This window comes from Lampris incognitus, chromosome 7 (assembly GCF_029633865.1).
Source record: "Lampris incognitus isolate fLamInc1 chromosome 7, fLamInc1.hap2, whole genome shotgun sequence".
Classification (NCBI taxonomy): Eukaryota; Metazoa; Chordata; class Actinopteri; order Lampriformes; family Lampridae; genus Lampris; species Lampris incognitus.
The window spans coordinates 34558586-34584754 of NC_079217.1; the positions used below are offsets into that span (position 1 = coordinate 34558586).

The window sequence follows — 26169 nt, forward strand, 5'->3', positions numbered from 1 at the left end:
CTTTACCTCAATGAAATATACAGCAACAGGTTAATTAAGTCCATGATATCACCTGTGGGATTTTCAGATCACCGTTTAGTAGTGGCAGATTTTTCCTTACGTGTTCAATTTCAACACTGTTCCTACTGGCACATCGATGTACGGCTAATGCATGATAAAGCTTTCTGTCAGTTCTTCTCTGACTTCTGGAGTCATTGGAGGCTGAGGGAGAAAGATTTTGAGAGCTTATCTCAATGGTTGGAGGTAGAAAAACACAAATTAGGATTTTATGTCAGCAATACAAAAAACACACTGTCAGTATAGAGAAAATCTGTTTTGAAGAATTAGAGAGAGAAATTAAGATATTAGAAGATGAAGTGATTATTGGAAATGATGGCAACAGCAGGACCTGGGATAGTAGGAGGAAGGCTTTAGGTAGGTTCCTACATGAGAGAGCAAAGGGTGCTTTAATCAGAACCTGAATCTCCACCATTAAAGATACAGACGCTCCAACTTCTTTTTTTCTTTAAGCTCGAAAGAAACATTAGAAAAAATAATGTGATGCATCTCCAATGGGGCAATAACAACTGATCCATCGGAGATGAGGAAGTTGGCCATAGACTTTTACAGTGGCCTGTTCAGTGTGGAGCTGTGTGACTTTGGCTGTGTGGAGGAGATACTGGAGGGACTGCCTCAGCTGGGTGAAATACAGGTAGCCTCGCTGGAGTCCCCCATCTCCTTTGACGAGATGTCTGCAGCAGTTCAGCAGCTCAGCTGTGGCAAAGCCTCCGGAGTTGATGGACTTCCTTCAGAGTTTTACAAGACGTTTTGGACTCTAATTGGACAAGACTTACTTACATTGTGTATTTAAAGACTGTTTGGATTCTGGAACTCTACCTTTGAGTTGTAGAAGGACTGTCCTAACACTGTTACCCAAAAAGGGAGATCTTGGCCTGTTGAAAAACTGGAGACCGGTTTCATTGTTATGTACTGATTATAAGATAATTGCAAAATGTCTTTCAAATAGACTGAAACAGTGTATGGATACGGTTGTACATTACAGCCAGATGTGCTGTGTCCCTGACCGTACAATTAAAAATAATGTTTTTTTGATACGGGACATTATTGATATATCTAAGCTTTAGGAGCTGGACTTTAGCCTGCTTTCATTAGCTCAAGAGAAGGCTTTTGATAGGGTTGATCATTGCTATTTGTTTAAAACACTTGAAGGTTTTGATTTTGGGGATAAATTTATTCATTGGATCAAGTTTTTGTATTCCGGAGCCAGTCTTCTGTTAAAGGTAGACTCAGCCGACCTGTCGCTGTTCAGAGAGGTATTAGACAGAGTTGCCCCTTATCTGGAATGCTGTACTCCCTGGCCATTAAACCACTTTTATTTCAGCTCAGGCAGAAGCTTTCAGGACTAACCTTTTCAGGTAACATCACCAATATAGTTAGCTTATCAGCATATGCTGACAGTGTCATGGTTTTCATAACAACTCAAAATGATTTAAAAATTCTCAAGCAGAAATTGGACTTATATGAACAAGCTTTCCTCTGCAAAAGTCAATTGGTCAAAATCTGAGGGTCTCTTACTGGGGTAGTGGAACAATAAAGAGAAGCCAACATTACCAGCTGGGCTGCAGTGGAACACAGAAGGGATAAAATGCCTAGGTGTCTTTCTGGGTAGTAACCGCTTTCTGAGCAAAAACTGGGAGGGTTTAATTGAAAAGATCAGTGCCCGATTGTTTAAATGGACTTGGATCCAACCTCAGTTGTCCTATAGGGGGAGAGTCTTGATTGTTAACAACTTGATTGCCTTGATGTTCTGGCACCGGTTTACAGTTGTAGAACCTCCAGACACGCTCATAAGGGAAGTACAGAGGACGCCGGTGAGCTTCTTCTGGTGAGGCTTTCACTCGACCAAATCTGCTGTACTGTTCCTACCAGTACTAGAAGAAGGCAGGGCCTGATTGACCTCCACAGTTGTATCACGGCTTTTCGCCTTCAAACTGTGCAGCAACTTTTATACCAGTACCAACGACTTTAAGGTGAAACCGCATCTGTGTTGCTTCGGAGGGTTATGAACCTGAACTACAACAAACACTTGTTCCTTCTGGACCTAGCTGGCATGGAGTTCACTACGACACCCTTCTATCAGTCTGTCCTCTGAGCTTGGGGAACGGTCTTAAGCACCAAAAGAGACTACTCCCAGATCTATGGCAGTGTAGGGGAAGAACCACTGTTCCATAACCCACTGATACACTGCAGGACGCTCAGCTCCGTAAGTGTACAGAGATCCCTCACGAGAGCTGGACTTACAAAGTTAGTATGTCTCAGATCAGGAGGACAGTGGAAGACGGCTGACATTTTGAGCCAAGAGACTGGCTTTAAATCTCTTCGTTTAATGGAGAGGTTGTTGGAGGAAGTGATCAGTGCACTTCCTGGCTTTTTCAAAGAGGCACAAGGAGCAGCGTTTGGAGAGGATCAGCCAGCTATGTGGCCTGTTTTTCCATCTTTGTCCATCCGTGCAGTAGTGGAGGAGCATGAGGAAGTGAAGGGGGTCATTCTGTCTTTCAAAACACCAAAATTACATGACTTCTATCACAGAAGGCCTTGTATGCAGTCACTGTAAAGGTTCTCAACAGAACATTACTATCTGGTGTACAGGAGTCGAGGTGGTTGAGTGTGTTGGCACCAGGCTCATCCCCCAAGGGCAGCTGGAGGTCCCTGTACAAACCCCCCTCATAGAGAAACCCACTGCGGATCTACAGTGGAGGGTGGTACATTGGGCTGTAACTACGAACAGACATGTGGCACACATTGATCCTTGGGTAGGGAGCCACTGCTCTTTCTGTAATGATGAAGAAACTCTACAGCACTTATGGCTCACATGTCACAGGTTGAGCCCTCTTTTCTCTATACTGCAGCAGTGGCTCAGAGGTTTAGGAGAAGTTCTCGAAGACAGCCTGTTTGTCTTTGGTCTGAGGTACACAGCAGCACAGTACATACGTGTCAACTTGGTTAATTTTCTGATAGGTCAGGCAAAAATGAGCGTTTGGCTTAGCAGAAGAAACAGAATGAAAGGCACAGGGTCCACGGATGCTACACTCATGTTCAGGGGTCTAGTGACTGCTTGGCTGAAAACTGAGTTCATGTTCATCAAAATTATTTCAAACTTGGAAGAATTTATTTCTGTTTGGGGACATGAGGATATGCTGTGCACTGTAGAAAACCAAGTGCTTCTTCTTAATTTCTGAAAAAAATAAATAGAGGAAGGTCTGTATCCTTTTGTTTTTACTGTTTATGGCAATTGTTGTGTTTTTCACTATGTATATGAGTATTTGTGTTAATATTGTTATCTTGATGTGAATGAAGACTTGAACCATTAAAGGCTTGGTTAAAGGTCTAAGGACTCTCTCTCTCTCTCTCTCCCTCTCTCCCTGTCTCTAATCGCAAGTGCGAGTGAGGACGGAGTAGCAGTGTGTTGCTTTGGTATAAAAGAGTTTCTAAAACAAGCTTTTTTCCCCCTATCCATCTTGTCCTTTTTCATCTGCTTTTTTTGTTGTGTTTTAGTTAGTTATTTTTTTCCAGTGACAGGTCTAAGTGGAGTTGTTTTTTTCGGTAGCGCTGCTGCTTCCCTCAGCGGGGCAATATGGCCACTGTGGGAGGTGGAGGGACGACGTTTGAAAAGTTGACATGCCGGCATGCGATTAGAGTGGCTCTGGTGGTCAAATGCTCGGTGGAGGAGTGCTGCCTCATGGTAGGTGAACATGTGGGATATGGAAGCATAAAATCAGCATCCAGAATGAACATTGCTGTAGTCATGTTTCTCGATAGTGTTGATAAAGCCAACCAGGAGGTGGAAAGTGGTGGACTCCCGTTGACCCCCCTATCTGCCGCTGGCTAATCCTGCCACGAGAATCACCATTTCTAATGTTCCCCTGTTCATGAGTAATGCCGGAGAAGGAGCTTGCAAGATACGGACAGCTGGTGTCCCCGATAAAAACGGTCTCTTCGGGTTGCAAGTCTCCTCACTTGAGACACGTTGTGTCCCATAGGAGACAAGGCTTCATAATTCTGAGAGATAATGCAGAGGATTTGGATCTAAAGCTTAAGTTCAGGATCGACGAGTTTGACTACATTGTCTTTGTTACATCCGGCATGATGAAATGTTTTGGCTGTGGGTCTGAGGGGCATTTAATAAGATCTTGTCCCGACAGGAGTGAGGGTAGATCTGATCCTCAAGGGCCGCCTTCATCTCCCAATGCCGCCACGAGTGGCACATCTCCAGCTGAAGACGGTGCTGCCGAGTCGGCGCAGGGCAGACAGGAGGCTGGGGAGCGAGGGGCAGGAGAAATAGACCAGGTGGTGAAACAGAAAGAGACAGAGGCTGGAGAACACAAGGACAACGGACGGACTGAGCAGGTAGGAGAGGAAGGTGGGCAGGATGAGCAGGTTAAAAAAGGTGATCACGATGAGAAGGTGACAGAACTTGAACAGGTGGAAGCTGATGGAAATGAAAACAGTGAGAATGGGAGTGTAGCAAATTGGCTGGGCGAGATATGAATTGTGGTTGGAAGAAGCAAATACAGCAGACTGCTATTAGAGTGGCAGAGTCTGTATTTGAGGAAGGGGAAGAGATGCTGTTGGATGATGAAATACAATTTAAAAAAAAGCCTATTAAAAGGAAGCCCACAGAGGGTAGACAGGAAAATTTAAAAGCAAAGGGGGATTCAAAAGATAAAAAGCCATCCTCCTCTTCATCTGAGGAGGACGCAGAAGAAGGTGACTGTGAGTTAGTTTCTACTCCTCGTACACAGGTGGCCAATGAAGGGAACTATGCTTTCCTGAAAATCAGGAAGTTTTTACAGGTCACCAAGTGTTTGACGGCAGTCAAGGTGGAAACTACTTTCCAGACTTGCAGCTTTTTGTTGACTCAGTCAAATGTTTTATGAAAAACACAGGAGATTTGGAAGTAAACACATTTACTGACCAGGAAATCTTTAGACTGAAAAACCTTGCACAGAAGGTAAAATAACAACTTCTCGACGATGCTTAAGACGAATTTGGTCGACGAGTGTGTTGCACTGGGCGATCTTCCTCTTACTGCTGCTGAAGGAGCCACTGATTCATGGAGCCAGGCTGGATGTCCACAGCCGGTGCGCTCCAAAACTTTCCCAGAAATTGGTTTCCACCATGAACATCACCCTACAGAGCAGAGCTTCTACACAGACATGGCCTTTTTTCCAGAACTGGGGGGGGGGGGTATTGTGCATAGTGGGAGTTGATGAAGATCTGTTTTTCTTTTTTTATTTGTGTAATGAGGGAAAGTCCTGGCTGTATTATTGGCTTTGTTTTATTTTATTTATTTGCGATGTAAATTGTATAAACACAGCATCCATTGCACGTTGTCCATCTTGGGAGAGAGATCCCTCCTCTGTTGCTCTCCCTGAGGTTTCTTCCTATTTTTTCTCCCTGTTAAAGGGGTTTTTAGGGAGTTGTTCCTCATTCAATGCGAGGGTCTAAGGACAGGATGTTGTGTTGCTGCAAACCCCCGAACTGACTTTGTGTTCATGTTGGGCTATTTTATTTTGAATTTCTGTTTTTACACATACTTGTTTAGACTACTGAATGGTCTTTTTTTCTCCCTGAAACTTTTTTTTTGTTTGTTTTTTTGCATGAGCTGGATTATAAAGAGATGATTGTGTTTGAGTATCAGCTGCTGGACTGTAATGTATTCTGAATAAATGTACCTTTTTAAAATAAAAAATCTCTCTCTCTCTTTCTCTCTCTCTCTCTGTCTCTCTTCACTTCCCTCTTTGATACTGGACTGTGAACTCCCTTCAGTATACACCAGGTGTGTGTTTGCACAAAGTGGTGGCAGGGGTTTTCTGTCAGCTATCTTATAAACTAGAAAAGCTTTAAATAACAATGATAAACCACATGTTCATTTATCAAGCTACCCGCCTCCTCCTGTTGCCTTTTGTGCCATACCCACCCACTTTAATTATAAGTTTGCTTTCCACCCCCAGCCACAAGCACAAAGAATTGTCCTGAACCCACCAAAGCTGGCTCTAATGTTAAAGAATTACAGGATAATAAAATACATTTTGAACCCCCTTTTCCCCCTCGCAAAGCAACATTTACATCAAGTATTGCAAGCATATCCACATTAAACAGATTTAGTGCTGGATGTTAAGCGTAAATAAGTGAATGTGGTGGTAATATGGCCCATACAACTAAACATTACATTAAAAAAATCCAGCACAAGTCCAGTATCAGCTGCTTCAGTATTTTTTTTCCACATTCACAGCCTATTTTAGACTCATCCATGCTTTGTCTGATTTGGTTTGCATGACGCAAGTGTAGATCATCTGGTAAAGTAGCTTGGTAGCCTTGATTTTCACATTAGCAATTGCAATTTTCAGCACCAAAATATACCGGGCTAAATATAATAAGGATCGGGTGTTAAATCTTAGCTGCAGACTGATTTGCAAGTGTAGGCAACTCTGAGACAATGCAGACAGTTTACAGTCCATACTACTGTTATTTAGATTACATTTAACTGTTATCATTAACCTGCACCATTCTAACGAGTCCTGCAGCAAGGCAGACTTTACCTTAGGCCTGTACATGGCACTCAGAAATCCCCTGAATTGGTGTGTGATATGGAGTATGTGCATGCTGTTCTTGTTTCATTATCACCGACATATCATATAGCCTGAGAGCCCTGTTTTCTATATACAACAAACCACAAATGTCAGCTGAAATAACATCTGATACTGATGTGATGCCAGTGTGGTGTCTATGGATGTGGGTGTAAAGTAACACATGCAAATGGTCATCTATGCATGTGAGCAAACCCACAAACAGGATGAGAGAAAGAGAGAGAGAGAGACTTTGAAAGCTACTGTTATTGATGAGATCAACCAGAGGATCTATCAGTTATGAGATGGGAACTAGAGAAGAGGGAAGTGGTGCTCTATTGTTCCTCCATCACAGTTTTACTACAGTACCTGCCTCTTCCTGACTTCCTCTCCTCTGATATTAAACATGGCCATCTTTTAACAGATTGGGGTTTAGGCAAGGGTCTTGGAGAGTTTTCCTACAGCCAGAGTAAGGAGCAAATGGAAAACTTGACCTCGTCAGAATCGTCTAAATCTCTTAGTCTTTTCTTATCTCTTGCTCGTGTGTGCTTGCGTTGAAACATCTTAAGCGCGATAATCCAGCGAAAAATATTTTTCTGACTATGAAAGTCAATGTAAAAATAAACGCTAAATATACACCGGGTAAGAGAATTCCGAAGTGCTTCCAGTTCCCAAATTTGGAGACTGGTCTCGAGGATGAAGGGTTCCAAAGGGAGTCTTATGTTTGTTCTCTCATATAAGAAAAAATTCTACAAAGATATGATCAAAAGGTCTTCAGTTCAAAACTACAGCGGGAGAATAACATTTGACTCATGAAATATAAATATTTGCAATGGAGCCCTGCAAAATGTAAGACTTTTGGGATCTGGGGACTAATTTATTAAGTTTTTGTGCAATAGCAAACCCAACGGCACATGCCGATGTCCAGCCACAGGTTCAGATGCACAATAATGGCTGCAAAACTTCACTTAATGTGCAAATGTACACGTTATGTGGTATGTCTTTGTTGTGAAAGAACCAAATCGCAGTGGCAGAAAGCGTTTTGCACGGTAACATGATCATCACTTCCTGCACCTTGTAATTTGTCTCAGCAAAAACAGAGCATTAAAAGACAAAGAGATTAATTGATTTATATTACTCATCAGCTCTGTTGCCATTTTGTGACCGTCATGGATGTTTCATATGGTGCTTGATGTTTTACTATAGTGTTTTTTGTTTTTTTTGTTCTTCTGCAGCCTGTCCGCTGAACACGGTTCAATGACAATCTGAGAGCACCACAGACTTTAGACTCTTGTACAGATCCTCTAAAATCACACCTTTTTAGAAATGCCTTCTCCTGTGAATCGCCTCAACCCTTATCCCTATGAGTTTCTGCACCTGCATTTTATTCACATTTTTATTATTTATTGTGCTACCTATATATTTTTTACTAGTTATTTATCTTAGCCATGCATCTCATTTTCTGTTAATGAATGGTTTGTCATTAACTAAATTGTCAATAATAATAATAATAATGATAATAAGAATAACTTCATTTTACCTCTTGTTTAGAAGAGCAGGAATGTATCACAAATAATGTTCTAACAGTTAATTATGCTTTAATAATGGTGATGTGGAAATACTGAAATCTCATTGCATTGTTATGCAATGAATGCCCTTATAATGACCAGCAGGAATGAGTGCCATTTTCTTTTTAACAATGATGAGGAAACTAAAAATATTAAACATTAAAGAGGGATGTGGTGGTAGTGGGGTGTGATTTAGCATCGGCTGGAAGCGGAGAGAGGGGGCGTGGGTCATGGGAGAGCACACGCTTCTGTTAGTAGGGAGGCTGATTAGCAATCAGCCTAAGGTCTGCTTAATCGACAATCTATGCTTTATATACCACAATGAAACAGGGTCTTGGACTGGCTGACATGGACATGGGAACAGACACCGGCAGAACATGTTATTGAAAAAACCAGAGAGAGAGGAGACACACACCACTCTGAATCGAGACAGTGAGGCAGCTCCTGCACCTGAGCACACAAAGACATTGTAAATCAAAACTTGTTTCACCGAAACCATGTGCATCTTTCCATCCTGAACCCTCCCACTGACAACAGTCTTGTCACAGTGGTGGCCCATACAGGTGGATGGATCAGCAATCAAGTCAGCCACAAAATATCTGCTAGGGTGAGCCCTCAACTGGATCCCCAACCTCCAGGAGAGCCAAGCCTGCATGCAGCACTAGCAGACGCAAGCCCTGCAGGAAATGGCCCTCAGCAGGCCGAAGATCAGGCTCTCCTGAGGGAGCCGCTGCACACCCCTCTGGCTACCTGTGGGGGTGGTATGGCCAGTACACCATCTCATTGGCCCCAGATCACCCTCCCGAAGATGACAACCACCAATGGCCCGAGGCATTCCTGTACATCTTCGAGAGCACAGCATAGGCCGGAGGAGGAATAGGCTGTGTGCAAGCTTCCCCTACTCACCAGGGAGGTACTAGTCATCAAGCACAGCCTACCGGCGTCCTCCCAGGGGGACTGCTATGCTATCAGGCAAGCCGCCCTGGACCGGGGTGGGGCTCACGACAGAGGGGCATTGCCGCTGGTTAAGGATTATCGCCCTGCAGGACGCCAGTCATCCCCTCATTCTAGCGCAGCCACTCCTTGACATGGCGAGATGGTGCTGCAGCCAGACCTAGAGGACCTCCACCAGCAAGTAGCAGTGGAGCAGTTCATCACGTTCCTTCCCCCTGCAACCGCCAACTGGGTCCAGTGAAACTGTCCTGGGGGCCTGGCCCAAGCCGTCGCCCTAGTGGAGGACCACCTCACCCTTCCTGGACCGACGTGGTGACTCTGCGGTTCACCCCATCCCGGCCTCGAGGAGATATGACCAGAGCACTCATACACACACACACACACACACACACACACACACACACACACCACTCAGCAGCACATACCCCCCACACCTGTCCCGTTCTATGCCCTCCCTATCCATAGGGCCCAGCTTCAACCTCCACCCTCCCGGACCCATAGGGGGTGCCTCATCAGGTCAGGAGTGCTGGCAGTGCGGGAAGTAGCCACTGGTGGAAGGAGAGTCCTTTAATGGAGGTTGGACAGGTGGTCGGGTTCTGGGTCCATCAGTAGGGCTGTGATGGTATGCATTTTTTCTTACCGTGGTGAAAAGGTAAAAAAAAAAAAGAATTTTTCCCCCCTACAAATGCGTCATATTGCCTCGTTCAAATTCGTTGGCTGCTCCTTGTTGTTTGGCTCAAAGCCAAAATGTGTCCAAATAGGCGATGTAATATTTGGCTTTGCACCCAGATGTGTCGCCATTGTTGAACAACCTCATTATAAATTTGCTGCTGATACTACAGTGGTAGGTCTCATCAGCAACAACGATGAATCATCATACAGAGCAGAGGTGGATCAACTGGTGGTGAGGTGCAAAAACAACAACCTCACCCTAAATATAGGAGAAACTAAGGAGGTCATTATTGACTTTAGAAAGACCAGCGCCCACCATACCCCTCTGACCATTATGGTATGGACGTGGAGAGAGTTAGCAAGTTCCTGGGGGTTCACATTACAGAGGACCTCTGCTGGTCCTCACATGTCACTGCGCTCTCCAAGAAGGCCCAGCAGCATCTTCACTTCCCGCGGCGTATGAAGAAGGCGAGTCTCCCCCCACCAATCCTTATTACATTCTACAGAGGCACCATAGAGAGCATTCTGACGAGCTATATCACTGTCTGGCATGGGAACTGCAAGGCCTCTGACTGCAAATCCCTACAGCGGATAGTGAGACAGCTGAAAGAATCATAGGAACTGCTCTCCCATCCATCCAGGCCATCTTTGACGCACGGTGCACCCGGAAGGCTCTTAGCATTGTGAAGGACCCCACTCATCCTTCCCATATCCACTTCACCCTCCTACCCTCTGGCAGGAGTTACCGGAGCATCCGTGCTGCCTCCACCAGACTACGCAACAGTTTCATTCCTCCGACTGTTGAGGAACCTTATAGCCTGAACACTTAGACCGTCCATAAAATGACTTTATGACCAGCTTACTCAGTGTCCATGTCAGGTGTGCTTCTGATCTTTAAGTCTGTGAAGTAATTCTTGCTTTTAATGCACCTTTTGTTTTTAATATTCATTGTGTTATTTGTTTTTATGTGGCACTGAGGTCCTTGTGAAACGTAATTTCGTTCCCTTATATGCATGATGACAAATAAAAGCGGCCTAAGTCTAAGTTAATGTCTAGCTGCTAGCGTCAACTGTGTGGGCGTTACCACATGAGAGAAGTATAAGCACCTACAATCAAAATCTAATTCCAACTGTTTGCTTTATGCTTCTTTCTTTTATGACTGTATTGTGTGTTTTATATTCAATTGAACGTTATCTGTAGATATCACGATTACTCAAGCCTCGAAATAATTAATAATCGGACACACACAAAAGAAATCCCCCATGTTTAATGGACTGTCCCTCCCCCTCGCTCGCCAAGCTGAAGTGGCAAGCGACTGAGAAGTTTTAATCCTCCAGAAGCCTTCAACATAGGATGGAGGACAGTCAATGAAGATAACTATGATGGTATAATGATGGTAACTGCAGAGAATTTCTCTTGCAGTGTAAATGCAAAAACACATATGCTCTCACATGCATGCATGCTTTCATATACACGCAAACAAGCACAAGATCCACTTTTACCAGCTCCTTTTGTGTAATTTTGTGTAATCATGTCCAGCATCTGACCCCCCCCCTCCCCCCATGGTGCATAAAAGCCTTATTTGACCACATGCTTTCATTATTACAATTTTCTTGGGAAACCTTATATGGTACAATGCATAAATGATTTTGTCCCTGTGATAACTGTGTTGGTAGCCCAATGTTGGTCATTGTGTTACCATGTTACAGTATCTGGACTGTATCACCCCATTTAGAAATGGTTTCGGTAGCAGTGGGAAGGTTGGGAGACCACAGCTTTGAACACATTTCACAATGAAGCTGCTTCTACACATGCCCAAGGCACAGTTGACTCCTACACACACACACACACACACACACACACACACACACACACACACACACACACACACACACACACAACCATACTTCATAATCATCAGGTTGGAAATAACTGGCTATTTTCTACCAATTAACATCTGTCACAACTTCCCGAGATAGCTCAATTAACTGACGTAATTTTTTGGAAAAAAGATCTGTAAAGAGCAAAAAAATAAAAATGTGTTGTTGAGCCCTATTGTGTTAAATAACACGCGTGCAACTGAACTATAAAAATAATGCAATGGATAAAGATTTCGCATATCAGGGTGGGGGTAAGGTCTTAAAGAGCCTTACCCCCACCTACCAAGACAACGATTAACTTCTGATCCCCAAACGCCTGACCACCACCCAGATAGTGGACGGAGCCACACCATTTCAAGCGCCTCGCTATAATGCAGAAACAGGCCTGTTTGGCTGGGAATGGATGGGTTGTTTTTCAGCCTGTCGCTCTCTCACCTGCTCATTCGCTGCAAGCTCCTTCTCCAGCTGTCGATGTTTGTTGTGCCACACCAAATAGTGAATAGGATAACGACTCTTCTCCGGAGTTTTCTTGGCGGAAATCATCTTCGGACCATAGTTCGCCCCCTCCCGTCTCTTCCCCTGTCAGTTTTCGCCGTGGATTTGGGGGGTTACTTTGTCATTAATTTCCCGCTTATAATAAGCCCATCATCCTTATCGTGATGCCAAAGGCGTAGGTAGCCCTGTCGTCAGTCAGTCACTGCTAGTAGATGACTCCCTCCCTACCCGCGCTTATTGCAGAAAGCAGAGCCCCTTGAAAAGGATTTTTGACCGTCTCATAATGTCAGCATTATCCCGTCACCCTTATACCTCTAGCCCTCTCTCTCTCCCTCTTCCTTCTTGAATATAGCCCACACTACAGGCTTGCTGTGGGCGCATCTACCCTCCCCTATTCCCACACAACGGTGACTGAGAGAAATGAGCTGCTGCGAGCCGGTGATGACAAGCCGCAATGAAATGTACGCAGCCTCAGCCAATCCGATGGCAGGAACACTGAAGAAAATGATGCCAATGAGGGGCCAAATGCAAAGCCCTCTCAGCATTAAGTTTGCTTTAATTATATGGCATTAAAAGAACCTATAACAAAACCAATATAACAACAAAAATAATAATAATAATCATCATCATCATCCGAGGACGCTCGACCTGAATAATAATAATAACAATAATACCATCAACAATAATAATAACAATAATAATGATAATAATAGAAGCCCCCTTAATAGACTAGCGATTTGTCCATGATTTACCATAGAGTGAAGACAAAATTAAATTCAGGGATGTGGATACACGTGTACCCACATCCCTGAATTAAATTACGCCGGTATAGACAGCGAATTAGTGATTAATTCAATCAATCAATCAATCAATAAGATCTTCTTTGACTCTTTCCAAAAAACTTTTAGGGAACCCTGGAAGGGAATAGCTCTGAATTTCTGAGTTTACAGCTGCCATTCATCACTTTTCAGTGGCAGACATGTGAAAGGGAATGCCAAGAGTCTACAGGTTTTTACCGGGTTAGTCTGTCTCCTCTTTGGTTGACATCTCCAGATGTCCTCATCACCGAATTACACTTTTTGTGTATAGTGACAGACTGGGAAGAAAACCTGCATGGGGTAAGAGCTTACTATCCCAGCCACTGCGGAAACACAATCACAGTATTAAGAATAAAGGCAGTTTTGCTGTAGAAGTTGATTCATTTGCAACCTACACATTGGCGGCAACAGTTTTACGTTTTGAAATGAAACATAACATTGAAAAATTGGCCCACGACATTTATCGCAGTCTGCCAGCCGTCACCTCAAACAAAAACAAAAACAAAGAGAGAAAAAACCCCAAACACAAATAGGACTACTCGATGGTGAGCGGAACCAACGATCGGATCATTCTTTCCACTATATCATCCGTTGGCGGTGCAGGGATAAGAGGGGACACGGTAATGTGTGGGGAAAGTGACAGGTAGAGAGCGGGGCTGCCGTCTCTCGGCGAGCTGCTAGCGGTGCCGTACACCGTTATGTAGGTCCAGGTCTGGACTGGGATTCCTGTCGAAATGAGCCTCGCACGGACAGCTAGAATAATAACAATAATCATAACAGAGGGATTCGGATGCGGTCTGGGAGTTCACGACTGAACGTGGACGAAGTAAAGTAGGAGAAACGGGAAACTAGTTGGCGGGGAAAGCATATCGCATCTCCAGGCTTCCGGGGATTCGGGGCTGCGTCGGGAGACGAGCCGTCGTCGCTTTTTCGGGGAAGGGCGAGCACCCGTCCGTAATAAATACTTACTTCTCCGGATCAGCCGCTGCACCGGGGGAGCGTTTTAAATATGTCAAGGAAGCTCCAAAGGACAGAAGTCTGCGCCGACTGCAGTGCGCCAGGTAGGAAAATGGAGTTAAAAAAAACCCTAACAGGAACAATACGTCGGGAGGGAGGGCGACATGATGGGACGGGAGGCCTGTGGTTGCTGTCACTGTCAGCGGAATCCGCAGAGCAGGAAAACGGCCAGCGTTTTCAGGCGTTGCTCGGGCCCGGAATAAACACCTATGATATAGGCGTGTTACCACAACGAAACATACGGTTTGCTAACAGCTGTTTACCTCGCTCAGTTTAACAGGCCGCTGTACATTTATTTGCCCGGACTGAGTAAACTTATACGAGGGCCACCGGTTTGTTTGCTGCGTTGATGGATGTGAGAGTCAGGTTTGTGTAGCTGCCCTGACTCGGCGGCACACATTTGTTTTGGTTTTTCTGGACCGGGCTAGACTGGTGACATTAGCTCAGCCGGGTTAGCGAGTTAGCGTTTAGGACGGACAGGCTTGTCAGCGAATAACCAAACGTTACACCCTCATACTGATACTAGCTAACTAGCTAGTGACATCTCTACCATGTTTTCTGTTGCCTGTGTGTAAACGCTAGCTTTGGTCCCAAAGCGTTTTAGTGTGAGGTTTGGCCGGCTACCTGCCTACGACGTTAGCGGGCTAACTTCGAATAGTTAGCAAGCGCTACTGCTAAGTTAGCTAGTAAAGCTAACACATAAACTAATGCCATTTTCCTGATCTCTGTGACTTCCCATTTACACCAATGAAAATAACCTTAAGAAAGTTGGTCAGTGCAAATGAAAGATAGTTTTGTCACACACTCACTTTCTTGACTTCTATTCTCATTCACATTTACGTAAGCTAAGGGCTGTTAAGGATTTTTTCAGTAGTAATTACCCTGAAAGATAAAAAAGAACCTAAAACATGTCTATACTTTATTAGATTTGAGTAACGTAGTAATAAGGACTTGGCTATAATTTCAGTAAACATTTGCAGCATTATTCTTACATTGCCATGACATTCTTATGTTTGTGTATGAAATGATGCCAAAACATTGTTGTCATCCCTTTTTCTGCCATTGCATATATTGCCCCCTATGTTTAGGGGGATTACTTGGATATGGGCATTTTTGTGTGCGTGTGTTTGCATTCACTGATGTGTGCGTGTGTTAAGGCAGCTGCTCTCGCCCTCACAGCTGCTTTCCCCTTTAGGAATGTGTAGTTTGTGTAGGTGTGCATTTGTGTTGAATAGCTTGAGCATGCTTGACTGTCTACAATCTTCAATGCCCAACTGCTCTGTACTTACCATTTTCTGACTGCATTTTCCCCTCTGATTTACAACCTAAACCTATTCCCTGTTGGAAATCTCTCCTTACCTGCCTGGATCAGTGACTTTCTGTCCTCCATTCCCTCTCTTACCTTACTACATCCTGACCAAAGCACTCCAGCCTGCTTCATGCCCCGCCCCTGTCAAAGAAATGTCGATCGATGTGCTTGTCTCCATGATCAAATAAATCGTATAACAGATATAATGAAGTCACTGTGTTGTCAAGGTGAACGTTTGTTATGGGGAAACAATAAATATAGATATTGTACAAAAAGTGACCTATAAGCTTGTTTGTTTAAGCTCATTGGTGTGACTGGTATTGGTTCTAGACTTCTTCTAATATCCTACACTCAGCTTTATTTATGCAGCCCCTTCATAGGATGATACACACATACACACACAGACACACACACAGACACACACACACACACACACACACACACACACACACACACACACACACACACACTGACTGTACCTCACAAGATGCTGACCTAGCCAGTGGTGACAGGCCACCTCTCTTCCACCTAGCCCTCTGTTATACTGCAAGATAATTCTGTTTGCATTGCTACAAAGTGCAGCTATACAGTCTTGCCTTACCTGAGATTGAGGGGGCTTTAATATCACTCCATGGCTAGATTCAGTATTAATGGTGTCAGCATTCAATTTTGCCATGATTGTAAGCTCCTCATGTTGAATTATTATCCCTTGTATTGTTGCTCTTCAGCGCAGTAACAGTTTTGTGACTTTTTTCCAAGTATTACTCATTCCACGTTGAATCATATTAAATTATGAAATAAATAAATAAGGAATCATACAGTGTATCAGCATACTGTCTGCCACTAGCTGGTGACACTTTGGCCAGTGTTTGTTCCAGATTTCTCTTCCATATGTCAAGAACTGACATGCTCATCTGTCCTACACATCTCAGTAAGAAACATTTGAGGAGAAAAGCCTGTTTGTTTATTGAAATCAGCCCAATAGTGACAGTGAAGTTAAGTTTTGATACTATAAAATGGTTACTTAGAGCTGTAAAGCCTCATCCTGTGTGAAATATGATTTTCCTAGCCAATGAAACATGAAACGGCAGCTTTCAGCCTAAATGAGTAAGACTGACAGCTAGGCATACAGCCTTTATCCTGCAGCTAGAAGTGGAACATTTATTTTGGCAAAGAATTTTCAGACTTCAAATCTAAATGTCCATCACTAAATGAACTTGCATTAATAAAAATGTGCAGCTAGTCCAGAAGGACACTTAGAAAACCATGTAAATGATCTCAGTCTGAATTGGTTTGGAACTTAACCATCACAGGCCAGCTCTAGCTTGGAAAGGATGTCATCATTTAAGTTTGACTAATGCCATTTGCCAATACCTCTTTGCCAATCATTTTTATCCCAGTCTAATAGCTTGATGGTGGAAGCTAGTATTGATCCAGCTGGCCAAGCAGATAGGTTAGCTAGTGGGTGTGTTTTTTATATTCATTACACAGATTAAGGAATTAAATTGCTGCAGTTCAGCATTTAAAGCCTATCGGCTAGTGTTCTAAACTAGGCTATGGCTCTTTTCAAAATCATTCAGCTTTTGCTGCCTCCCTATCCGTGGGTAAAAAGACTTAGTGCTGCTTAGTTCATCAGATGATAAACTATTTTAGCTCCATTAATGCCCTAAGCTCAGCCTTGTTTATCCCAGCCTGAGAGTGACTAATGCAGACAGTAGATGTTTGTTGAATGTGTGTGTTTTTGTGTGTATGTTGATGTTCCAGAGTGTGTTGTTGTTTGCAGCTCATCACATCAGGATCCTGACGGCATAAACATGACCTAGACTGCAAGTCTAGACCGTGGCTAAGACTCAGTAGCTGGCCTTGATTCCTTAACTCCATTCTATCTGTAACTCTTTTATATACAACAAACCTGACATTATTGCCCATTTGAAAAAGATTCACTTAACTTCTCTGAGCAACCAACAACAACCAATGCCATTGCCCTCCAAAACCTGTAAACATCACCTACACTTCATTGCATTGCCAACTAGACGCTACTGGTTTTATAGCAAGCAACTCATGACTGATAAAAGCTCAGCGTTTACCCTGTGTAGGTGCACACAATTGTATGTGTGCGCACATTCTATTTTGACTGGGTGTCAAAATCACTGTTTAAGATCAGTAGTGAATGGGCATGTCAGATTCCACCAATATTGCATGAAAAAAGCAGCCAATGAATCAATGGGACCTGCTGCTAGCACGCAAGGCACAATTGCCCATTGAAACATGAAATATGATCAACATTCAAATTTGAGGGGGGCTTGAAAAAAAGGGGTTGTAAATGTAACTTGAAATTCAGTTAACACAGTAAAACCCTGCATTTCTTCCCGACACTCCTAATTATTTCTGTTGAGCATATGTGCTCCTGGTGGGACAAAATGTTACCACATAGTCTTTCTATAAGAGGCTATCATTAAACCCATCTCAGTGGCAACTTGGCTCTTTATTTTAGGCTTTATTTTAGGATGAGGATCCTGGAGGACTGTTAACTTAGACCTTAATCACTGTTATGGTGTAGAGTTTAAATGACTCCTTCACAACCTGGTAGGTTAGCCACTGTATACTCTGTGCCCAAAGCACTCCCAATGCCAGCCCTCTCTCTCACACTCTTTCTGTTTTCTTTTCAGATCCGGGCTGGACCAGTATCAACCGAGGGGTTCTGATCTGTGATGAGTGTTGCTCGGTCCATCGCAGCCTTGGTCGTCACATCTCCATAGTAAAGCACCTGAGGCACAGTGGATGGCCTCCCGCACTGCTGCAGGTAAGGCTCAGAGGAGAGCAGATGGGGACAGGGAGGGGCAGTCACAAGGGCTGGGTTGAAGAAGGGTGAAGGTGGGTAAAGGGGGATTGTCTCAGTGGACACATCTGGAAAGAAAAAAGGCAAACACCTGAGACCCACCTCATTGCCACAGGTAAGGATCAGTCCAGTATCCTAAGAATAGGATTGAGACTGTTTCCTGTTGTGCATTTCTTTGTGTTTTGTTTTGTTTTTTTAGAAACGAAAAAAGTATACATTTAAAATTTGCCCAGTCTACCTCTGTTGAGTTGTGTCTTGCTTGTGTCTATATCTTCATTTGTAAATACTTCCTTCTATCTCTGTCACCATCTATCTGCATCAGGCTCTGCTTCAATTACCTGCATTCAGTTCTGCCACTAACTACCACTGGCTGTCTCCGTTTATATGTCTTCAGTCTCTTTTTGGGCTCAATCCAAAAGGCAAATTGGCCAGCTGAGTGTTGCTGTTTGACCATAGTTGCTTCAGAGAACTTACATTGCCTCCAGTACTCTACAAGATAATTATTCAGAGTTTTCGTGATGTGCTTAAAACATATCCTTTCTGTAGTCCGCGGTGGTGTGGTGGTGTAAGCATCAGCTTTGTGTCGATGCAGTTGCCCACTGGGGACTGGGGTTCGCGCCCCGGTCTCGTCAGATCCAACTATGGTCGGACTCGACGAAGCAGCAATAATTGGCAATGCTGTCTTTGGGAGGGGGGCGGAGTCGGCTTGCGTTCGTCGCATGAATGCGTCTGTGTGTGTGTCAGAAAAGCAGTGGTTCGGCCTGGATTCGCCTTGTCACGAAAATGGGGAGGCGTCTCCTTCTAGACTGCCGGGCGGAGAGATGCAGTTGGCGAACGCATGCAGTAAGAGTGTGGGTGTTTGAACTAAAATAGGGATCGATTGGCCACTAGATTGGGAGAAAAAAGAGAAAAATCAGAAATAAATTTGGAAAAAACCCTCCTTTCAATGTAATCAAGGATTAATAGATATGGGTGCAAAAAAACATTACTGTGTGGCAGATCTGCAACTCTAATACAAAAACTAATTGGCAAGAGGTGAGGTTTGGCAGGGACCCAGTATCCTATTGATGTAAGGAGGCCTTTACCAGGGTAAGGATCCTGTCTTAAGAATTAAGCTGCTTTGCCTTCTCAGTACCTTTTTGTTGCAGAAATGTTTTGGAACATCATGTCAAGTTTTGGTTCAACATCTGTCCTTTCTTTAGTCCCAGCTGTGGGTTCTAGTGCAGAATGTTGGGGTAGAAAGAGAAAAAAAAATGCTTTTTTTTTCTTTCTTTTTTAAACATTTTTTATTGTTTGAGCATTTCGGCAGTGTTCTACTTTGTCTTCATTTGAGCATTTGTGATTTGAGGTGTCCCCTTGATAACTTCAATGACACAACTCCTTTTACCGACCCCCTGTTCCACAACAATCCATGGCATGTTTCTTCTCCACTGCACAGAATAAATAACAAACACAGTGGATAGAAACAATTGTCTTTGTTTCAGGGTATTTAATAAGTGGCTCTAGTAATGTTCTTTCCAGTACTGAAGCCCTGCTCTCTCTCTCTCTCTCTCTGTGCATGCGTGCTTGCGTGTGTGCGTGTACGTGTGTGTGTCTGTTAAAGATGGTGCAGACCCTGGCCAGTAATGGGGCCAACTCCATATGGGAGCACAGTCTTCTGGACCCTGCTCAGGTGCAGAGTGGTCGGAGGAAACCCAACCCCCAGGACAAAGTCCAGTAAGTTTGTGCACAGGCCAAAAATTTAGAGCATACACCTTGATATGGAAGAACTCATCTTCCCCATCAGCTTTGCTGGCAGTAGTCGATGTCAAACATCAGGATCTGGTGTCCAGTAGGTAGAAAGAGAATGTGCCTCAACTTTCTTAATGAACTGACCCCAAAAGAGTTTTCTTTTAGCAACAGAAGTTTATTTTTCTAGATAACCACCTAGCTCTCTTCTCATGGTAGCGTAGCCAAAGCAGTGATGGTGCAGTGGTTAAAACTGCATCTTTGGACTTAAATGGGCCACGTTCGGATTGGAATCACAACAGCATAATGACACTCTCTCTTTTGTCTAAACTACTTTCTCTAGCTTTCCAGCTGTCTGTTTCAGGGATCTGGACTGCCCACTCTCAGTTAAAGGGATAGTTATTGTAACATAAAAACATGCATGGAGTAGTAGCCGATAAGAAAAGTTTCAGAGGTGTTTGATAATTTCTGAGAAAGTTGTTGGGCTTATTGTATGTCTGTTTCAATGCCACTAGCAGTCAGTTTGTGGGAAGAGCAATGTGTACCATCACACAAGCTCAATGCTGAGAAACTCCACTGGGGTTAATGTTCAGTTCAGAAAGGGCAAAACATGTAAGCTGAAATCAACATCCACAGACAAGATGACAGAAAGTGACACTGAAGGGAGCAAGTATGATTTAGACTAACAGTGTTGTGATGTCTACAAGACATGTTGTTATTTTGTAATGTTATTACTGCTTGCAATGCCTTTATTTTGAATTGTATTGTTAGTTCAAACACATCACTTCTCATCAGTCAGAGACACATCACTTCCTGTCAGTCAGACCAGGAAATACTGGAAAGGCAGAGAAAGGCACATGTCTTAGTCAGTACACGGATCCAGTCACGCCACACACAAGGACTGATGAATCAGTGTCATAAGTTGTTGCATTTCATTATTTAAATGCTAAAGTTCATAGATTAAGGGTTATTTGATGAAAATGCATTTGATGGGTTGGGATTAAAAAAAACGTTGTATTTACAAATATATAAAAAGTGGTTCATGCTTTTGCAGTGCTAATTCCAGTGCAATTCTGAGTTTGTAAAAAACATTATAAGACTTAGTGCAATTTCCTTTTTTGTGTTTGTTATCCTCCAGTTTTCACTCCATGTCATTGTGAAGGAGTTGCCAGTAAATGTTTCTGCAACTATGACGATGACTCTTTCTTAAATTTGAGTGGAGTTTAGCTTCGTGTTTAGTCTGCAGTTCTTACGCCCTTACGAGAACACTAAAAGTGTCCTTTAGTGCAGGAAAATTATGTACTAACGGTTTCATTCATTGGCCTCTGATCCGTCACAACAGAGCATGTATGCAAGCATGCCAGGTTACTTATTTAACACTAGCACAACCAAGGTGGTGATTTTGACCATTTCGGATTTTCAAAGTTTAATAACTTTGTGAAAAAAAAAGATTGTCTATATTATTATTTGCATTAAAATGAGTCTTAGATCAATTTCAGGAAAAAAAGTTAAAAAAAGTTATCATAAGATCTACCTAAAACGATTATGACCGGTCAAAATGACTGCGCGTCATGGCACGTGTCATGTCACTATTTATGACGTGTTGGTTGCATCATTTCCTTCGCTATGTTCATTGCTCTGTCCTAGAAACACACTAGCATTCTCCAGTGCAGAGTAATAGTCTAAACTTGATTTTTGATTATTTCCAACAAGTCTGGGTACAGCCGCCATTTCAGATGCACCATGACTACTACCGAGGCGCTACAGTATTTACAGGCGTTGGACAGCTGTGATTTAAATTGTTTGAAACATAGTATTAAAGTTGTTAAAATGTTAATTTTGGTGTCAGCCGTTTGCTAACAGACATACTAACATATGCAATGCTTTAATATCTCAATTGGGTATTTATCTTGACAGAATATGGAGTTTAAAAACTAGCCGTCATTTTGACCACCCTTGGTCGTTTTAGTGTGTTTAGTGAAATCCCGGTCGTTGTAGTGTTTTAAGTGGTTTAAATAGTTGCAGCGACATCGCCAATGAAATCAACAACTCTGCTTCAACACTGACTTTCAGATATCTTAGTTGTATGAGCGTTTCATTTCTATCAGTTAGTATGAAATGTTGATTTATATCAAATTCTATGGCCCTAACCCACTGTTCCTAATGTTTTACCATGTGTTTAAAATCTTTGTTTTTCCTTTAAAAAAAGAAAAAAAGGAATTTGTAGACATGGGAAGATTCCTCTTCCTGGTAGTTATCTCTGAAGTGAAAAATTACTATAGGAGTTTCACAAATTTGACCTGCAGAAAAGTATTCCTCTCAATTCACCTACCCATGTTTTGTTAGCGTGTGTGTGTGTGTGTGTGTGTGTGTGTGTGTGTGTGTGTGTGTGCGTGCCACAAATATGTGGGCATATTGTGCACTGCCCAGGAAAATTTGAGTGTGACTGATTGAGTGAAACATTCAGGAAGCCGTGGTTGACCTATCATTTCTGGTCCATTCTGCAGATTAAGTAACATCACTGCCCTTAAATGTTCCTGTGCAAATCTCCAGTGTTTTTAAAAGAATAAAATGGATCCAGTAATTTTCACCAATTAAAAAGCAGGGGACGCATCGATGTCTGAAAGAAAAAGTGTTATAAACAATAATCTAAATGCCGTGTAAGACTGATACCACAATGTGGTGCAGAATTTTAAATACCAAATTCTTCAAACAACCAAGAAATAAATGTCTGATAAGAGTATGGTTGCTTGAAATGGAAAACAAGAAGGATACCCGCTCAGGCCACACTGAGAAAAAATGTTCCTGTGGGTTTGTTCTTCCTCTCATGTCGGTCTTTTTTTTTTCTTATTTGATATGGAAGTGGATGGATTTTTTTTTTTGCAAGCGCTTCACATGGTACAAATAAGAAAAAATAAGCCACAAAAACTGAAGGGAAAGTGCTGGAGGACATATCCAAGCAGTTTACTCAGATTTGAGTTTAAGTAGACCCTGCACACAGAACTGTCATCCCATCAAGTCCCCACACATCCACCAGAGTGACTGAAGTGTCTTTTTTTTTTAGTTTCTTATTTTATACATTCCTGTCACGTAACTTTCTAAAGAGAGCTAAATGATTTGCAACCATCTGCTGTTCTGTATGTACTGTTCAGTATATGTTAAAATAATTGAATGATATTATGAAGTAATGTTAGTACTCAGTATAATATCCAAATGACAAGTTGAAATTGTCAAAAAAACAAAACAAAACAACCTGCAACCCCCCCCCCCCCACACACACACACACACTCCAGTCAAGTTTTCATGAAATCTAAGTTGCCCTTAATTGTCTGTCGTTTTGTCTCTCCACACATCTCCCCCACCCCCAAAACACACAACTAGTCCCACCAAGTCAGAGTTCATCAGGGCTAAGTACCAGATGCTGGCCTTTGTCCACAAGCTGCCCTGCCGCGATGATGATGGCGTCACCACAAAGGACCTCAGCAAGGTGAGAGCTAACAAGGTCAGAGTTCAAAGGATAGAAGTCAATGGCACAGGCTAATTAGTCTATACTAGAATTGCATGTCTAAGCACACTGTTTCACTACACAGCCTATGTGAATAGAGTGGATGAGCCCAGCCATCAACGCACATGGCTATACATGGGTATTTACACACACACACACACACACACACACACACACACACACACACACACTCTGATAAGGCCCCCAGGAGGAAATGATCTGAATGACAAAGCAAAATGTTCTAATGATCTCTATTGCTGTGGAGCGCTGTTGGGCTCATTAGGGGATCCTCTGCCTGTTTCTTTCCCTCACCTTTATTCCTCCCTCATGCTTAATTTATCCACCTACACTATGTAAATCTTTCCTTTCCGTTGCTCTTTTCTCTCTCCCTCTCTCTCAGCAACTGCACTCCAGCGTGCGGACGGGGAGTTTGGAGACGTGTCTCAGGCTGCTGTCCCTCGGGGCTCAGGCCAACTTCTTCCACCCGGTCAGAGGACATCCACTCACTGATTCACTGCATCTAACCAATTACTCATGCAATTCAGTTCCTCTTGTCCAGCCAGGCATCTTGAGTCTTTTTTTTTTTTAATCTGTTTTTATCAAGGAAGACCTGGAAAGGAAACGTACATCACAGAAAAACATGACACAAACCCTAATGAGACAAAGACTAAGAAGCATATCAAACTACCACAAGACATGAATTTTGTCTTGACATCTTGTGTGGGTGTCTGTCTCTTTTTTCGGTTCCTGTCTTTCTTTGTGTGCCGTCCCTGCCCTTCAGGAGAAAGGAACGACCCCACTCCATGTTGCAGCCAAGGCAGGCCAGATCCTCCAGGCGGAGCTGCTGGTGGTGTACGGGGCAGACCCTGGAGCACCTGATATCAACGGACGCACACCCATGGACTATGCTCGGTACATGACAGTACACACATAAAACTTCATGTCTGGGTGGCATGGGGGTCTGTTCTGTTGCCTAGCAACACGGGGATCTCCGGTTCGAATCCCCGTGTTACCTATGGCTTGGTCGAGTGTCCCTACAGAAATTGGCCATGTCTGTAGGTGGGGAGCCGGATGTGGGTATGTGTCCTGGTCACTGCACTAGCGCCTCCTCTGGTCGGTCGAGCCGCCTGTTCGGGGGGGGGGGACTGGGGGGAATAGCGTGATCCTCCCATGCGCCATGTCCCCCTGGCGAAACATCTTACTGTCGGGTGAAAAGAAGTGGCTGGCGACTCCACATGTATCGGAGGAGGCATGTGGTAGTCTGCAGCCCTCCCTGGATCAGCAGAGGAGGTGGAGCAGTGACCGGGATGGCTTGGAAGAGTTGGGTAATTGGCTGGATACAATTGAGAAAAAGGGGGGGAAAATCCCCCCCCCCCAAAAAAAATGCATGTCACAGGGACATCCAGGTAGCATAGCGGTCTATTCCATTGCCAACCAATACAGGAATCCCGCTTCGAATCTCTGTGTTACCTCCGGCTTGGCCGGGCATCCCAGCAGACACAATTGGCCATGTCTGCGGGTGGGAAGCCAGATGTGGGTATGTGTCCTGGTCGCTGCACTAGCGCCTCCTCTGATTGGTCGGGGTGCCTGTTCTGGGGGTCTTGGGGGAATAGCATGATCCTCCCATGCGCTACGTCCCCCTGGTGAAACTCCTCACTGTCAGGTGGGAAGAAGCGGCTGGCGACTCCACATGTATCGGAGGAGGCATGTGGTAGTCTGCAGCCCTCCTCGGCTCGGCAGAAGCGGTGGAGCAGAGATCGGGATGGAAGAGTGGGGTAATTGGATGGGTACGATTGGGGAGGAAAAGGTGGAACCCCCCCCCCCCACACAAAAAAAAATCAGCTCACATGCATGTACGTTTGTATGTACCTACCCACTCATGCACACTAGTTTATTTCATTTCATTGTGTGTGTGTGTGTGTGTGTATATGTCTTTCAGACAAGCAGGCCAGGTGGAGCTAGCGGAGCGACTAGTGGAGTGTCAATACGAGCTGACTGACAGGCTCGCCTTCTACCTATGTGGGCGGCGTCCAGGTACATTACTGCATCTTCTCTGCTGATGTGACCTTGAGCAAAGGATTTACTTTTACTGATATTGCACCATGGCTGTACTTGAAAGTAAAAAATATGAAGTTTAAAATGTCAGTTTCTTGTGGCACCGCTCACTGTAAGGCCTCTCAAGAGCATCGTTAGACTAAAATTGACTTCACAGTGCTACTCCTCTCCTCTCCTCTTCATTGCTGACTCAATCTTATTCCAGATCACAAGAACGGACACTATATCATTCCACAGATGGCAGACAGGTATGGACTTTGACGTAACTAATGAGGTTATTGGGTTGTGCTATTGAAATGCCGTGTGTGTGTGTGTGTGTGTGTGTGTGTGTGTGTGTGTGTGTGTGTGTGTGTGTGTGTGTGTGTGTGTGTGTGTGTGTGTTGTTTGGTTACATGAACGATCTCATGAATATCAGGTCTGTAGATTTTAAGTTAAACACTAGCCAGCTGCCTCACCTGGCATACCTTTATGGCATTTTTTTTTACTTTGATTTTCATTAATGGACGTTTCCTGTGTAGGAATGATTTGGGGAATGTTGCAGTTCAGTATTTTGACCAGTAGGCAGCACCATAGAATCAGTCATCACATCTCCAGCCTGAAAGAGCTGGGGGGTGGGGTGGGGGCTTCATGTAGCCTGAGCTTGATTTGTGTTGCCTGATTTGCATAGAGTGAGCTATATGTTTGAATTATAGTGCATAAA

The 26169-nt window shown here is 43.7% G+C and overlaps 2 protein-coding genes across 2 annotated transcripts in view; one reads left to right on the forward strand and one right to left on the reverse strand.

Moving 5' to 3' along the window:
* The window catches only part of ankrd13b (ankyrin repeat domain 13B), a 117924-nt gene extending 105678 nt beyond the window's left edge, over window positions 1-12246 (reverse strand). Inside the window, exon 1 of the mRNA XM_056283767.1 lies at window positions 12139-12246. Within this exon, the coding sequence (XP_056139742.1) occupies window positions 12139-12246 (108 nt within the window). The remainder of the gene's footprint in view (window positions 1-12138) is intronic.
* Window positions 12247-13953: 1707 nt separating this feature from the next.
* The window catches only part of git1 (G protein-coupled receptor kinase interacting ArfGAP 1), a 31557-nt gene continuing 19341 nt past the window's right edge, over window positions 13954-26169 (forward strand). The window contains exons 1-8 of the mRNA XM_056283033.1: window positions 13954-14077; window positions 18012-18145; window positions 19785-19897; window positions 23291-23396; window positions 23815-23901; window positions 24196-24326; window positions 25354-25448; window positions 25675-25717. Coding sequence (XP_056139008.1) covers window positions 14026-14077; window positions 18012-18145; window positions 19785-19897; window positions 23291-23396; window positions 23815-23901; window positions 24196-24326; window positions 25354-25448; window positions 25675-25717 — 761 coding nt within the window. The 5' untranslated portion in view covers window positions 13954-14025. The remainder of the gene's footprint in view (window positions 14078-18011; window positions 18146-19784; window positions 19898-23290; window positions 23397-23814; window positions 23902-24195; window positions 24327-25353; window positions 25449-25674; window positions 25718-26169) is intronic.